At 40.3% G+C, this 18,429-nt stretch overlaps 1 protein-coding gene across 3 annotated transcripts in view; it reads right to left on the bottom strand.

Moving 5' to 3' along the window:
- LOC126411880 (mitochondrial Rho GTPase) overlaps positions 1–14,666 on the bottom strand; it is a 181,961-nt gene extending 167,295 nt beyond the window's left edge. For all 3 annotated transcript variants that reach the window (XM_050081399.1, XM_050081400.1, XM_050081401.1), the window contains exon 1: positions 14,181–14,666. In XM_050081399.1, coding sequence (XP_049937356.1) covers positions 14,181–14,182 — 2 coding nt within the window. In that variant the 5' untranslated portion in view covers positions 14,183–14,666. The remainder of the gene's footprint in view (positions 1–14,180) is intronic.
- Between the last annotated feature and the right edge of the window lie 3,763 nt (positions 14,667–18,429).

Raw genomic sequence — 18,429 nt, 5'->3', positions numbered from 1 at the left:
ACGGTATGTTTTAAATCACACTGAGCCACTGAGAGGAACCAACACAAATGTGATGACTGACTACTTGTTATGCTCCTGTGACTTAATTGAAAAATTAAATGAAAGAAAACTCACTTTACTCAGTACCTCCAGAAGAACCAAAAAGAGCTTCCTCCATCCATGGTAAACCACAAAGGTTGTAATATGAATTATTTAAAATTTCTGTATGATGATCTGTAGATGCTCGTTTCTTTCTGTCCTCATATCATTCGTGCATTTCACTGGCGAAATTGATCAAATCACCCAAAAACCTGTCTTAGTCGAATTCTATAATCTGACTGAAGGGGGTTTGAATGTTTCCGAGACGTTACATCTTGCAAAGTCTGTCAAAATAATGAAATATCGCTGGGCTGTGCAATACTTCTATGGCATTTTAGATGCAGTCACAGTAAATGCCTAGGTAATCTAAAAGCTAAATATGCTACACAAAAATGAAAGCAACATCTGTCGGGTCGAGTTTTTGAATAAATTTTCTTTTGAATTGGTTACACCACAAAAGAAGAATAGGGGAACAAACCCTCACATTAGTAAAACATCAAGAGAAGAAATATGAAACATCCTAGGAATAGAAATGCCTGAAAATGCACAATCACTAACTCTTTCAACGTCAGAAAGGCCAGGAAAATGTTCCTTTTAAAGACTCAAAGAGGGAATCACTATGTGCCAAGTGCAAGAAAAGTGTTTGTGGGAAACACAAGAAAGTGATTTGTCCATAATATTATTAAATAAACAAACCTAATTCATAAAGGGAAAAACATTTTTTAGCTAAGTGTCGTATTCAATGCAGCCTTGTGACACGAGTCCTGATATTTCATCTTGTGGCAGGAAGAGGTTAACTGAGGTTCCTCTACACGTAAACCAACATGCATATAAACCAGGTAAGTGATGCGAAACACCACAAACTTATTAGAAAGGTGTAAAAGCTCTACACTTTCAGGATATACAAGGTGTACAACTTTGCTTCCACCATTTGCCGATAGGTGACGACAACGATAAGTAGCGGTCGAAAGAAACAGATTGCAGACGCCAGGCAGTTAGCTTGGACCTCGGTCAACGTAGCTCATTCAAACATTAGTCGATTTGGGTCTGCATCATAAAGTTGTTCTTGATTGAAAATGACAGTTTACGAGCCTAATTCTCGTCATTTGCGGGAGGTGTTAGTGTTTTGTTTCAATATGAAGAAAACAGCAGCTTAGTCTCATCCAATGCTTTCAAGTACGTATGCTAAGGACACTATTAGTGAAAGAACATGTCGTGAGTGGTTTCAACACTTCAAGAATGGTGATTTTAACATCTTAAACCAGCATAGTGGTGGAAGAGAGAATGCGTTCGAAGATGCAGAATTGGAGACATTGCTGAGTGAAGACTTGCGTCAAACTCAAGAAGAATTGGCACAATTAGTGGGAGTGACACAGCAAGCCATTTCAAAACGTCTCAAGGATATGGGCATGATTCAGAAAGAAGGAACTTGGGTTATGATAACCCTAAATGCAAAAAATCGTGGGGATATCCTGGCCATGTTTCCACGTCAACGGCCAAACCGAATATTCACAGCACCAAGATCATGCTCTGCATTTGGTGAGACCAGTTCGGCATTGTGTACTATAATGTGTTAAAATCAAGTGAAACAATCACAGGTACTTGTTATTGAACGCAATTAATGTGTCTGAGTTGAGCATTAAAAGACAAATGGCCACAATACAGCAAGAGGCATGATAAAGTGATTTTGCAGCACGACAATGCTCGACCCTACATTACGAAAGAGGTCAACGCACACTTGGAAACGTTAAAATGGGAAGCCCTACCCCACCTGCCGTATTCTCCCAACATTACTCCCTCTGACTATCACCTGTTTAGATCAATGACGCAAAGCCTGGTTGACTAACATTTCCGATCTCATGAAGAAGTCACAAATTGGATTGATTCGTGGATTGCTTCAAAAGATGAACAATTTTTTTGATGCGAGATTCTCACACTGCCCAAAAGATGGGAGAAAGCAGTGGCCAGGGGTGGAAAATACTCTGAATGATACATGTGTAACCAATTTGTTTAATTAAAGCCTCAAATGTAGGGGAAAAACGGCAGAAGCAAAGTTGTATACCTTGTACCTCTCTACGTCTTCCTGGACATCAAGGGGGCTTTAAGCAATATAACCTCCAAATCCATGGTTAGAACTATAGAAGAGCATGGCACTGGGATCACCATATGCAGATGGACTAAGACCATGCTAAGTAGGAGAAAGGTAGACGCCAAAATGATGAATGAGAAAATGGTTATCAATACCACCAGCTGGTTTCCACAGGGGGGGATCTTGCCCCACTACTGTTGAACCTAGTGGTGAAAGAACTCATTAGAGTTAAATACTACAAGTTACTTTTACCAAGGATATATAGATGATTTCGTCATAGTACTGCCTGGCAAATTTGCTAGTGTTGTTGGAACACAGCCACAATGTGCTCAAAACACTGTGGAAAACTGGTGCAAAAAGCAGGCTATAAGGGTTGGTCCCAAGGGAACTGTTGTAGTACCATCTACAAGGAAGCAAATTCAGCACACATACTGGAATGTCATGCTCTTCAATTATACTCTACCAGTAGAAGGGGCAGTGAAATATCCAGGGATAATCCTGGTTGTGAAACTATCATAAATTTATCATATATGAAGAACACATGTTCCAGGGCAGAAAGTACTCTTACGAGCACTAGATGGGCCTGTGGTAAAAACTGCGATCCAAACCCCAGGGGTATGTACCAGATATACACTGCTATAATAAGACCTATGATAATTTATAAGACTAAATTATGGTGGAATAAATTAGAACAGAAGGTGGCTGCTAAGGGGCTCAGCACGGTGCACAGATTGGCCTGCTTACCCACAACTGGCAGAATAAGCAGCACATCTGATGATGGTATGGACACCATACTGGACATGACCCCATTACACCTTTGGATTACAATGGAGGTACCAGCATGGACACACAGGTTAAAAACTGGAAAGAACTGAATTCCTTTAGGATAGACAGAATCTCGCATTCATACAGTGAGGGTATAAGAATGGTCAGAAAAATGCCGCATGACCATACAATAAGTTCCAACTGCTTCAATAAACCATACATGTAACAATTTGAAAAAGGGGTAGTGGACGAATGAACCACGACAGCTTTCAGGAGACATGGTCTGATTTACTGACTGGTCGAAAACAGATGAAGGTCCTGGAGTAATTCTGTCAAATATCTACACTGAATATCTCAGATGAGGTAAATCACCTGTCAAGAGGCTTCATGATCATAGCAACAAATAAAATACTGCACCTGCTGATAGATAGCGGACAAAGCTACTCATTAAAATCAAATATGTAGAATGTACTCCACAAGAATTATAGCTGTTATCAGGTTGTATTGCCAACTCACAACCATGCTGTCACCTTCTCAGTTATTCTCAACCTCAGGCTACATTATAATCAGTAAATCACCACCACTAAGGTTTTGTATTCACATTTGTTGGATTCAGCATCTTATCTCACAACGAACTGCCATCTTCTAACCTATGCTACACCTTAGGTGTACTACAGATAGGTTTGGGATCACAATCTACATTCAAAAAAAATAATGTAGAAGCAAAGTAAATATTTTTAGTGTTCTGTTCTATTTCTTTTTGGCAAATATGGCATCACATGGCACAACATCAACATATCAGGCTGCTGTCTGGTACTGGTAGATTTAGGTAACTCATCAGTAGATTTCAGGCAATATGACTGGCTACATAGAATTGTAAAAGCAGATAGACAGGCTAAAAATGAGAATGTCATATGTTAAATCCAATATTATGTTTGTGAACATCCACGACACCCAATATCATCTCCTCACTACAGAGGGCATAAGCTACCATCCCATACCAATCCATCTTCTAACTGCATGTCACAGTCTGCATACAGCAGCAAAAGTACAGAACCAAAACTATTATATTCAATGTCTTTTTTTTTATTAAATACAAACAAGTTGCCTGGAATGCTGAATTACAGTCCGTGTATGTAAATGGTGCACCATAAACATCATGGTAATTAGAGAGAGAACACAAATATGGACCAATAGTGCCTTGGTGAACTTGGGGGTAGTATGCCAAGACATAAACAGGCATGCATCAATGCAAGAGGGCATGCTACAGGGTATTAGATGTACCGGTGTGTGCATCAATCTGGGCCACCACCTCTGAAGTTCTCACTGTATGGTGGTACAACATGCAATGTGTGGTTTTCATGAGCAATAAAAAGGGCAGAAATGATGTTTATGTTGACCTCTATTCCAATTTTCTGTACAGGTTCCAGAACTCTCGGAACCGAGGCGACGCAAAACTTTTTTTGATGTGTGTATTCTGTCATGTTTAAATCCAAAGAGCCATCAGAAAGAGAATTATGCTGTATGATACTACACGCCCAATATGAAATTCAGTTATATGAAATTTTTGGCTAGTATTCTCTCTCTAATGACAACGATGTTTACTGTGCACCATTTATACAGGGTGGAGAAAAACTGTGCCACCAAATTTTAACCCTGGATGGTTGATGCCAGTAGGAACCAAAATTACTAATGTTGTACAGGTTGACAACGCACAGTTTTTAAACTACAGAAACTTGGCACAATGCACTCCGATTGGCGGTGGGATTGCCCTGTTGCCGGATGCTCTAGGCAACACATGACCACAAATGCTTCGCCTGCCAGAGATCGCGATGTGCCCCAAGGCGGCCCGCACACTCTGTGGTAGTGCGCTAACCTTCCACTCTGGGGGCAAATCTGCTGGGGTCCTGACACATTCATTGTACTTTCATGATAAAACGTACCAGGAACAAAGCCGTCAACAACTGTTAGTTTGCATACAGGAAGTGTTTTACAAATTGTGTCGGCCCTGAAAAGGGCCTTTTTTGTAGTTAGGTCATTGTTTACTTAAAGCAGGTGCTCAAACTGGCGACCCTCTGACATGCAAACAGCGTTTTTCCGAACTACTTCGAAGATTCCTGGCATTGCTCTGTTGTGACTAGTGGCACGATAAACGCGATCCATTAATTCCTCTTCATTTCCAGGTGGTTTGCATCCGGGTGGGTGAACTAGAACCTTGAAGAATCCGCAAGGGAAAAAATCCTGTGGCGTGAAGTCTGGTGATCGTGGGGGCCACGCCCTGCGAGCACCTTTGCCAATTACCTGGCCGTTGAAGAGTTCATTTGAATATCCATGCACAGCATGACTGTTATGTGCAGGCGCTCTATCATGCTGTAACCACATGCGTAGCCGTATGTCCATATCTTCCAGCAGGCCGGGTAGAGTTTCTTGCAAAAAGTGAAGGTAATTTGCCCTGGTAAGTTGGACCTGCCCAATTAGATGGTCACCTACAATGCCTGCCAAAATGTTGAGCGAAAATCGTTCCTGGTGTCGGTGGACATACGTGATGTGAGGATTTCCCCTTGCCCAGGAATAAACGTTTCGAGTATTGTAAAGGCTATCCAGATGAAAGGTGCACTCGTCGGTAAACAACACAATGGCAGGGAAGTTGGGATCTCTTGCAACACATAACAGAAACCACCAGCAAAACACTAGCCTCTGTTCATAGTCTGCCACAGGATTTAGGTCTTGAACAGAGTATAAACTAAATAGATGCTGGCCGTCATCCCTCAAAACCTCCCAGACTAACCAACGAGTGACCCCTACGTCGTGTCCAACCGCTCGAGTACTTGTCATAGGTGCTTCCTTGAAGTGCTCGAGAACAGCCTCTTCAAATGCAGGATCCCGTTGTGTTCAAAGTCTTCCAGCATCACCACGATACCCCACTAACAAGCCTGTTTCGCCAAGTCACTGGTGAATTGCTGTAAAAATTTGCAGGTGCAGGTGGTGTCTTGCTGGATACTGTTCCTCATGCAACCATCGAGCTTCATGTGCATTACTGTCGGCTAGTCCATAAACAAACACCATAATTCGTTGTTCTTCAAAAGAATATTGTGCTGCCATGCTTACTGTATGACTAAATCGCAGGTGACGTGTGCATGCTCTGAAGAAAAGCTTGTGTGTGAATACCTCCGACATGAGGTGGATACAAACAGCAAGACCTATTCGACACGTGTGCATATCACATTGGGGTAGTGATGGGGGTGAGGGACGTTTGTATGTGTGAACCAACAACCATAGCACTGCCCGTCAACCGACAAACAGCAACAGGGCAATCCCACAGCCAATCGGAGCGCATAGTTTCCATAGTTAAAAAATGGTGCGTTGTCGACCTACACAATATTAATAATTTTGGTCCCTACTGGCATCAGCTATTGAGGGTTAAAATTTCGTAACAATTTTTCTCCACTCAGTAAACATGGACTGTGACTCATTTTGGTTCTGTTCTTTTGCTGTGCACACTGTGATATGCAATTAGCTTTTTTCCTCTGTAGTGACGAGATGATATTGGGTGTTGTTGTTGTTCACAAATGTAAAACTGGATCTGAATATGACATTCTGATTTCCAGCCTGTCCATCTGTTGCTACAATTCACACAAATAACATATTTAATCACGAATACTTGAATGCCCATTCATTCATGGGTAAATATCTTATTTACGTGAACTGGAACCAAGGAAACTTCAGAAAGCAAATGAAATCAATTGCATGCACATGTGCAACTCCCGCCCCGCCCCCCCCCCCCCACACACACACACACACTTTGCCAGAAGATGGTGGGTACGAAACTCATTGAAACATTGCGACAAGACGACGCCACCACTCGGCTGATAACCCGAGAAGAATTCATCAGAAAAATTTTGTGTGTATAGGGTGGGTGGCGGGATATTACTGTGAGGAGGATGTATCTAACTTCAGAGCATGACAAGTGGTGATCAAAACCCTGTCAAAGAATGTGACTCCTAAAACACACAAACCAAACCACTCAAGACTCCCACTGTGGCTTGATACTGCAACATCACAGAGAGAATCTTGGCCCTTGTGGGCCAACACCCTCGGCCTATTACCAGTGACCTATCCCCCTATTAAAAACACACTAATCATTTTATCTATCTCCTCTCCACAATTCCTGTATCTTAAAGACCTAGCATCCTGCCTGTTACTGTTGATGCCACTTCCCATTACACTTCCTGGACACCAGGACCAACTATATCCTTACCTGTAACTGCTTCCCTTTTAAGGTACCACTGACAAGCAAATCCGTGGAACAACCATGGACACTAGCATGGTGCAAAGCTGTACCAAAATACTATTATGCGACATAGAGAAATCCTTCCTAGCCACCCACAAGCCAAAATTTCCTGTTTCAGTTTCTTTGGTGACATCATCTTGATCAAGACTATGAGTGAGAACATCCTATGCACAATCATTCAGATTCTCAACACCTTCTCTTCCATTTTGTTCACCTGGTCCTCCTCAAACCCAACAAGCCACCCCCCTCAGTGTCAGTCTCCACCTCACATACGGCTCATTCAGTACCCCCAAGCACATCTAACCTGTCAACCAACAACAACTCCATTTCAACATCTGCCACCTATTCCACATTGGTAAGTCCCTTCCAACAGTCCGGCTACAAGTGGTCATCACATCTGCAGTGAATAAATGCTGAGGCTCTGACTGAGGCCTTGGCAGATGGAAATTACACTCTCCATCTTGTCCCTTTCTCACATGTCAGCTATAATTCTCCAAATACCCAGTGACTGGCCACAAAGGACAGGAGCAAGTGAGTTATGCTCTCTGCCCTGAAATGACAACTGTCCTCTCCACTCCTCTCACAGTGGCATTCCACTGCCCACCCAACCCAAGCAATATCCCTGTCTATTCCTGTTTTGTCCTTGCTTCCTACCCCTTGCCTTATTGCTCATGTCCTTATAAAAGACCTAGTTTAAAAACCTGTCCCATACATCCATCTACTACTAGCTACTCTAATCCTGTCACAGGAATTTCCTACCCTCTCAACGACAAGAGCCACCTTTGAAAGCAGCCATGTAATCTGCCAACTTCGCTGCAATGATTACACAGCATTCTGTGTGTGCATAACCACTAAGAAGCAGTCCATATGAATGGCCACTGCGAACTGTGGCCAGAGACTGCTGGCCCACCCACTTGCTGAGCATGCCACACAACACCGTGTGATCAAGTTCAATTGGCTGCTTCACAGCCCATGTCAATGTGGATTCTTCCCACCAACACTAGCTTTTCTGAACTGTGTTGGTGGGAACTTTCCCTGCAACATATCCTTCACTCTCATACATCCTATGGGTTCACCCTTTGTTAGTCACTGTCCTCCTCCCACCTCTATCCCCTTGCCTTCTCCCACTTCAGCCTTGCACACACCATCTATCCCCTGCATAGGCATTTATCTTTCTCTGCCTATCTTCTATCCCTCCCCTTCTACCCCAGAATAGTCTCCTGATGCCGCACCTAACAAACCACCATCCAGTCTCAACCATGACCTACACACTCCCACAGGGAGCACTACATCATCTTCCTTCTCCTCTAGTCTGCTATCCTTCCCCTTCCCCATTACACACCTCTTCTGTAACCCTAACAGCCACCCGAACCAAGACTGTTACACACCCCAGCAGCTGGGCTACAGTGCCTGGAGAGGATAGTGGCCATGTGTGAGCAAGTTCCACATGAGTGAACGCAAGTGTGTCTTCCTTCATATACAAAGTGAGCTATATTTGTGTGAGTGCAGTATTATTTGACTGATCATCATGTTATTTATTAATGGCACAATAATTAATGTTGCATACTTTCACTGAAGAAACTGCATAAAGGTGGGAATTTAAGGAGATGGGAGCTGGATAAACTGACAGAACCAGAGGTTGTAGACAGTTTCCGGGAGAGCATTAGGGAACAATTGAGAGGTATGGGGGAAAGAAATACAGTAGAAGAAGAATGGATAGCTTTGAGGGATGAAATAGTGAAGGCAGCAGAGGATCAAGTAGGTAAAACAATGAGGGCTAGTAGAAATCCTTGGGTAACAGAAGATATATTGAATTTAATTGGTGAAAGGAGAAAGTATAGAAATGCAGTAAATGAAGCAGGCAGAAAGGAATACAAACATCTCAAAAATGAGATCGACAGGAAGTGCAAAATGGCTACGCAGGGATGGCTAGAGGACAAATGGGAAATACAGAAGCGTCCGATCCCACCCGTCTGCTTTGACCCATGACGTCACAAATATGGCGGAAACGACCATAAACCACAAATCCAATATGGCGCATATAAAGTTGGTACGTACACATTATGAGGACGAAAATACATCGAAAAACAAACACACACACACACACACACACACACACACACTTTCCACAAAAAACCTAATGACACTAACGGGACAAACGTGGGAAATGGGGTGTTTTTGGGTGGGGGCAAACTAAATATAAACAAATTTAGACACCCACCCCCACACAAAATCACACAAAACGACAAAAAAAAACATCACAAAATTCCCCAAATGCCATTAAACACAATATCATCTGGAATCGGACACTTCCCTTGACCTATACAGCTCAACAGCAGCTCCCGATCCAATAAATTACGATCAAACACTTCCCTTGGCCAATACAGCTCAAAAACATCTCCCAATACCAATATCAACATACACAGCCACACACTGAGATCTAACACTTCCCTTGACCTGCGCACTGTTAATTTTATCCGTCATACCCATTCCTGAAAAAAAAAAAAACCGATTAATTTTACTAAAATTACCACACGATGTACAGCGAACAACACTAAATTAACCTTCACACAAAATCGTTAACTCACTGAAATGAATTCCGCTACAAACACAGCTGACACTCGAACAATTCTGGAAAATGAGCAAAAGCAAACTGAGCCCATTCCACCACACAAATGAAAACCCTGAAAATACACCCTTACGTCACGGGTCAAAGCCAACGTGTGGGATCGGACACTTCTGTCGACCCGACAAATGTAAGGATGTAGAGGCATATCTCACTACGGGTAAGATAGATACTGCCTACAGGAAAATTAAAGATACTTTTGGAGAAAGGAGAACCACTTGTATGAATATCAAGAGCTCAGCTGGAAACCCAGTTCTAAGCAAAGAAGGGAAAGCAGAAAGGTGAAAGGAGTATACAGAGGGTCTATACAAGGGTGATGTACTTGACGACAATATTATGGAAATGGAAGAGGATGTAGATGAAGATGAAATGGGAGATATGATACTGCATGAAGAGTTTCACAGAGCACTGAAAGACCTAAGTGGAAACAAGAGCCCGGGAGTAGACAATATTCCATTAGAACTACTGACAGCCTTGGGAGAGCCAGTCCTGACAAAACTCCACCATCTGGTGAGCAAGATGTATGGACAGGCGAAATACCCTTAGACTTCAAGAAGAATATAATAATTACAATTCCAAATAAAGCAGGTGTTGACAGATGTGAAAATTACCGAACTTTCAGTTTAATAAGCCACGGCTGCAAAATACTAATGCGAATTCCTTACAGACGAACGGAAAAACTGGTAGAAGCCGACCTCGGGGAAGATCAGTTTGGATTCTGTAGTAATATTGGAACATGTGAGGCAATACTGACCCTACGACTTACCTTAGAAGATAGATTAAGGAAAGGCAAACCTACGTTTCTAGCATTTGTAGACTTAGAGAAAGCTTTTGACAATGTTGACTGGAATACTATCTTTCAAATTCTAAAGGTGGCAGGGGTAAAATACAGGGAGCGAGAGGCTATTTACAATTTGTACAGAAACCAGATGGCAGTTATAAGAGTCGAGGGACATGAAAGGGAAGCAGTGGTTGGGAAGGGAGTGAGACAGGGTTGCAGCCTCTCCCCGATGCTATTCAATCTGCATATTGAGCAAGCAGTAAAGGAAACAAAAGAAAAATTCGTAGTTGGAATTAAAATCCATGGAGAAGAAATAAAAACTTTGAGGTTCACCGATGACATTGTAATTCTGTCAGAGACAGCAAAGGACCTGGAAGAGCAGCTGAACGGAATGGACAGTGCCTTGAAAGGAGGATATAAGATGAACATCAACAAAAGCAAAATGAGGATATTGGAATGTAGTCGAATTAAATCGAGTGACGCTGAGGGTATTAGATTAGGAAATGAGGCGCTTAAAGTAGTAAATGAGTTTTGCTATTTGGGGAGCAAAATATCTGATGATGGTTGAAGTAGAGAGATATAAAATGTAGACTGGCAATGGCAAGGAAAGCGTTTCTGAAGAAGAGAAATTTGTTAACATTGAGTATAGATTTAAGTGTGAGGAAGTCATTCCTGAAAGTATTTCTATGGAGTGTGGCCATGTATGGAAGTGAAACGTGGACGATAAATAGTTTGGACAAGAAGAGAATAGAAGCGCAAACTCTGCAGCAGAGTTCATATCAGCGCACACTCCGCTGCAGAGCAAAAATCTCATTCTAGAAACATCCCCTAGGCTGTGGCTAAGCCATGTCTCTGCAATATCCTTTCTTTCAGGAGTGCTAGTTCTGCAAGGTTCGCAGGAGAGCTTCTGTAAAGTTTGGAAGGTAGGAGACGAGGTACTGGCAGAAGTAAAGCTGCGAGGATGGGACATGAGTCGTGCTTGGGTAGCTCAGTTGGTAGAGCAGTTGCCCGCAAAAGGCAAAGGTCCCGAGTTCGAGTCTCTGTCCTGCACACAGTTTTAATCTGCCAGGAAGTTTCATATCAGCACACACTCCGCTGTAGAGTGAAAATCTCATTCTGTAAATCAGATATGTCTGGACTAACGACTACAACCACTTCACCACCATTGAGGTCTGTAGTAGAAAAAAACTAAAGCCCCTTAGTCTTCTACATTATCTCTAAGAAACTGAAATAAATTTTTTGTAAAGAATGGTATTATAATATTTACTGAGAATATTTCTTCAAGACCATGCAAATAATTAGCTAGTAACTGATGTTTCATTTGACACCCTAAAAATCATTGAGATTTTGAAGTGCTGCCATATTTGATCAGCCTACTGATAAAAAAATCAGCAGCAGAAGTGTTAATCATTTGTTTACAGGAATGGTGTGTGATGTGACAACAGGTGTCAGTCCAAGGACAGAACAAGTAAGTACTGTAGTAAAAATAGTCTATCTTACTCAGGAAACTAAAGAAACTAAATGTATTTCTACAGTTGTAGTACACATAACAGAAAATGATTTGGAATTCACAAATTTTGAATGGACACAATTGAAACCCATTATTGTGATCATATTACAAGATGTCCAGGCTAGATGTATTCACAAATAAATTCTTATAACGAAAGAACTCAACATTTTATGTTGTTGTGTAAACATACAGTTGATAGGGATACTTCCAAGATCCGATCCTCATGATTTCATGGGCACCACTGAGACACATGCACACCAGTGGTAGGGCATACCTGCCTTGACATGGGAAATACGGAAGCGTCTGATCCCGCCCGTCTGCTTTGACCCATGACGTCACAAATATGGGGGAAACAAAAACAAACACACACACACACACACACTTTCCACAAGAAGCCTAATGACACTAACGGGACAAGCGCGGGAAATGGGGTGTTTTGGGTGGGGGGCAAACTAAATGGAAACAAATTTAGACGCCTTGCGTAGCTACAACGTGTAAGTGAAGACAGCCATGCATGAATACCCACCCACCTCCCCAGGAGTCGTAACCCCTGCAACCCATAAAAGATAAAGATGCTTCAGTAGCTGATTAGTGTTTTTTGTCTTTTTAAAAAACATTTCTCACGGGATAGAACGAACAGATCAGAAAGATAAATATAATAAACTAAAACAGAAATTGGAGGAAACAGATAATTAAAATAAGTAATAAGTGTTTTTAAATTAAAAAAAAAAATCTCACGAGATAGAACGAACAGATCCGAAAAATAAATAAAATAAGATAAAACAGAACTGGAGACAGCCACACTCAAACCAAACTCCGCGCCGTCATGACGTCACACACGACAACACCCTTACGCCACGAGTCAAAGCCGACGCGTGGGATCGGACGCTTCTGTCGACCCTTGACATGTTTGCAAACTAGCCAGTTCCACAAATGCCTCCAGACATCATTTTCCAGAAAAATGGTGGACCCCCCCGCCCCCCTCATTCATGAGGATGTTACCAGATTTCTCCACAAGACGTTTCTTGAACACTGGATCAGAAGGGAGGAGGGGGGGGGGGGGGGAGGGGAGGAGGAGGTCCTATTGTCTGGCCCTCTTGGTATCCTGGTCTGACACTCGATTTTATTTAGTGAATGGAGGTATATCAAGGGCACTGTTTACAGAACAAGGGTTCTGTGATCTGGTAGACTTAAGACAACAGACCTATACTGCAGTACAGACCATGACACATGCAATGCTTATGAATATGTGGCGAGAAGTGGAGTACCTTTTAGATACCTGTCAAACTACAATCAAGCCCAACATTGAACTGTACCAACAAGCATAAAAATGTTTGAGCTCTTGTGTACTATGTTGGAAAAATAAACTTACAAGGCTTAATAGGTACTGAAATATAGAATGTGCTTTTGTATACCTCGAGCCTACACACCTTGCATAAGGAATGGGCAAATTGCTACACACATGAACCTGGACACCTTGTATAAGGAAAGGACAAATTGCTATCCATATGAATAGTGGAATAAGCTCCCAAGCTAAGCCAAGACACTGGTATGCTACAGAACAGTTTGTTACCAGAACCTACATTACAAAAAATAAAGCAAAATAAATTGTCTGTTTTGTGTTCTCTCTGCATGCCTGACGTCAGGAGTCAAAGAGCCAACGTCTGGAATCGGAAGGCTCAGTAATAATCACTATGTCACAGAAAGACGCGACTCCTGTTTATGATACTATTTAAAACAAACGCCTTAAATCTTTGGAATGAATCTTTCAGTCTACATAGATGTTTCGCAAATTACGGAACTGTTAAACAGTGTGCCCTTGCGTTTACTTACCGACTGCGTTATACACGCCATGACTACGAACTCATCCAAGAATGGATATTGCGGAAGGGTATAAAGCTCCATCTCACTTTAACGTTACTTTCATACGCTAAATTCAATTAACTGTTATTTACTTTGAAATCAGGTAAGTTATTTATCCATGCGTTTGTTATCCCTGGCCCGATTATTAGTGACCTCTATCAAACACTTAATACTCACATGTTAGCTTCTGCAATAGGAATGTTTGCTAGACAGTTCTCCTTCTTGAAGTATATAATGGGTAAAGTAATGTTTTGTTTCCTTCTTCAGAATGAGTGGTCCTCATGATATTCTGATAACACCTATACAGGCTTTCATGAAGCCAACAATGTACTTTGACGTCCAAAGTGTCACAACTTATTAATACAATGACTTGACATGATGATTCACTCTGTCAACCGTACACTAGAAGACATGAAGGAACGTTAGAAAAACTTCTCTTCGTGGCTTAACGCAATACATTCAACACTGAATGCTGTAGTAAACCACTACACCTACAACTGTAGCTAAGTATGTCATAACGTGCAGAACTGCAAGGTCTTCAGTGGGTAAAACCACATTAAGGAAAATACAGTTTATAAAGCACAATTCAAAACCTATTGTCACAACACTCTACTCTCGCACAACCTTCCAAAACAAATTTAGTTAATCCTTCACCCTCCCCGGCGAAACTTTGCATATATCGATAGTCCTGTTTTTGTCAATGTCATTATCGACGCACCACTGCAACTTTCGTCAAACGTCAGAGATTATCAATTATAGACATAAAAATTCGAAAACCGAATGTAACCAACAAAGCGCTAGCTTGCAATAAGAATGGGGAAGTAAGAGAGGAGTATACAATTCCTGTAAGTACAAACGGTGCACTGAGACATTCTCGACCGACGTAAATAAAGCCAATGACACGACCCTCGAAAATTAGTTCTTACTAAATATTTTACAAAACATGTGCAAGTAGTTATGAGTGGGTGTATATTGACTCAGTATTTTCTGCAGTATATAATGTTACCAGCACATACAACCAGGTAACAGAATCATTTAGACAACAAGTATGTATCTTATTAGCAGCAGGTTGACAGGATATGTGACGTACTTTGCGCACATAAGCATACGATTTGTATTTCTGTGGGTTACTTTAAACTTCAAAATATGAGAATGATTTTTTTAATACGCTGATATTTAGGCTGAGATATGTAGTCAGTATCTTAGTACAGAGAATATCAATTGTGCTAGAATGAAATCAATTAATCTGGAGGTGAGTTAAATCAGTCTAAAGGAAACTGTACAAATATCGCACTGTGAGTCAATATCTTCATATAAAATGTCGTAAAAACGAAATAGACCAATTCTTCTACAGCGTAAAATACACATCACTTATTCGATACATGAAAGAACGAATAAAATAAGTTATAAACTAGAGTCAACAGACAGAAACGAACACAACGTTTTTGGGTCATCCTGCAGACGACTTTAAGAAATTATGATTGTCATAATCACCTAAAAAATACACAAAAAGCCATAGTATGCAGAATATATGGTTCAAGAAAAGGGGAGAGGCTATGAAAACTCAATACTGAATGACATTTGGATAGAAACAAGAGGTCAAATACCTTCTACTATGTAGGAGTTCTGGGACCTTCAACACCGCACAATATTTTAATTTGTCGTCCTGCCATTACAATGTGTGATTGATACTGTCTCGGGCTCGAAATTTGGATGTGGTTTTGTAATGACAGATTTAGGAGAGATCAAGTCTGATACCAGCACATTATTCGAAGTTCAGCCATTGCTGCTTAGTTTCAAAGAACAACTTACAAGAAGTGGAAAAGCAATTTCGGAACCAATACAACAGTAGCAACAAAAACAAAAGAATGCTAAGTATGTACACAATCTTGGACTTGCGTATGTTCATTAGTGGTTTACATCAAAAGTAGTATTTAACAAATGGCGTGTAATGCGAAAATTGAAATTAGCCTCCTCTAGTAGTCTGCCCATTAGCACTATATTATTAACTAATGAATGCAGGGAATACAAGAATGCATACTTATTTACAATGAATTGTTCCTGAAAACACATTCTTTGCAGTACACAAATATTATGAATGTTGTCAGGGGAATAGTCAGAGATATTAACTACTCTTGTTGCTAGAATCAGCGTAAATAAATTAACTTAAAAAATCTCTCCTTCAAATAAATACCGACTACCTCAGTTGTAAAACTAGATAATTCGAAGAAATATATTAAAACCACAAATACCGAAAATCAATACGAAATTGAGGCCATTAAGGGCAGCTCATGTATAATAGCAACAAAACAAATCGAAAACTCAAGTTGAAGCATAAATGCATTAGATTTTATTTTCTATTATAACCAGTAAACCCCAATTCACCAAAGAGCCTAACTTCCATGTATAAAACAGCTTCAAACATCTGAGTACCATGCAAGTGAGAAAAAGTTTACAAAAGGTTTGGAATTATTCTTAAAGTTTTTTAGAAGTCGCTAGGAGCTCTCATTATGAAGCACTGGATGAATATAAACTAGGCAATGTGCACTACATTTTAAGCAAAAGCTACTTTATCACAAATCAATTTTTATGACATCATTTCTTTTACGCTATATGTTGTAAACGATATAAGGGTGGGTAGTAAAGAAGGAACAAATTAAAATCTCATGACTGATGCTGCCATTTTACTGAATGAACAGTGAAAATGTACTAAGCCACATTTTCTGGAGGTGTCACAGGGAAAAAGCTTCGAAAAGGTTTGAAGTTATGTGTACGGTTTGTTGGAAGTCACTAACTGCTCTCATTCTCGACTACTGGATGAATAAGGTATGGGCATATGTGTCTCATTAGTTATGTTGCCTCGAGAATAATGTGCAGCTTCAAGATGATATACTTATCTTAATGTTCAAACTTTTAACGTAACATTATACCTCTTAATGAGTAGATTATGATAGCATTTTAAATTCGGCGAGTATTACAATCTATGATATAAAATGTCAGACTATATTATCAGAATTAACAAGCTAGCATTGATAGTAGAGTCCATTAATAGTTTAACTACATTCATAACAAATGTTCTTGACAGCGGTTATACAGTAAATTTTCCAGATGTTAGTTAGTTGTATGTCCCTTATATCATATTCATGATAAATGTTGCGATGTGAATTGCGACAGCTGAACAAACTTTTAAAGAAAGGATGCAGACATATTTAGGGTGTACATGGCATAAGCTAGCCATTTACAATTTTATTATGTATACATGACTAATTATTTCTATTCAAGAATTTCTTTGTGGTATAGAAAGAGCTCTTAAGAAATTACATATTTTATCCACACTTAAAATACTTCTTCCGTCTATCAGATATTTATTTCAATGGATAAATTGTCAAATGCTTTATAGCTGCATATTTCATCCCTGTCTGTAGCAATGTTAGATTCACTAAAGGGTAATGCAGATAATTATTCCTTCTAGTGTGGCACTCATGAATATTTCCGTTGTGCTGAAACCCACATGGATTATTGATAACAAATTTGGTAAGTGAATAAAGGTACTGTGAGAGTGTTGTTCGTATTTACAGCTGTTTAAAGAGATGGCAGCAAGATACGTGAGCATGAACCCCATACACGATTCTAATTACTTTCTTTTGTGAGAGGTTACTCAAGAATATTATCCTGTAATACATCACTAAATGAAAGCACGCAAAATATATTGCCTTACTGACTTCTGTATCCTCAAAGTTGGCGATTATTCTAATCAACTGAGAACTGAAAGTGTGGGGAAAGTGTAGCCCAAAAATTTCAAAACAACAGTATTTGTTTTATTGAGAAAATATTCACAGACAAACAGATAAAAAAAAATTTAAAAGGTCATACACAGGAGTTTTTACTTTATTCTTTAACTAATATTTTTATTCTAAGTGATACAAAACGTCACAATATTGTATTTTTTTCCTTCAATAGTGTTGACTTTCACTATTTAAAAACTCCAGTTTTAAGGAATATGTCTAACTCGTTTATTAATGCAACGTTTCAAATTCTTCTTTGTCCGGGTATTATAAAACCTGTATCACTTACAGTTTTCTGTGCTTTGGCATCATTTTCATGCAATCTTCACTATGATTTAGAAGACGAAAAAGCACGAAATTAACTAGCATTTCATTAGTGACTGATTGCAGGAAGAACTGGGGAACAAGTTACCCAAAGGTCACAGATGTCTTCCAAATAAGAGGTAGGGGGCATAGGTTCTTTGTGCAAAGATTCTGGAAAGGATAATGATGTTGTGATACAGGGTTGAAAGTGAAACCTGTACTGACACAGAACAGGGTTACGGTATCGAGAGTAGGTTCGTTTGCCAATAATTTCTTAATGTATTTCAAGACAGTTTCGAAGCCAGCTTAATCTTCAGGTGCCACCACCTGTGAGCTAG

This window comes from Schistocerca serialis, chromosome 1 (assembly GCF_023864345.2).
Source record: "Schistocerca serialis cubense isolate TAMUIC-IGC-003099 chromosome 1, iqSchSeri2.2, whole genome shotgun sequence".
Taxonomy (NCBI): Eukaryota; Metazoa; Arthropoda; class Insecta; order Orthoptera; family Acrididae; genus Schistocerca; species Schistocerca serialis.
Note: the sequence above shows the minus strand (reverse complement) of the source record. Positions and strands in the feature narration are given on the sequence as shown.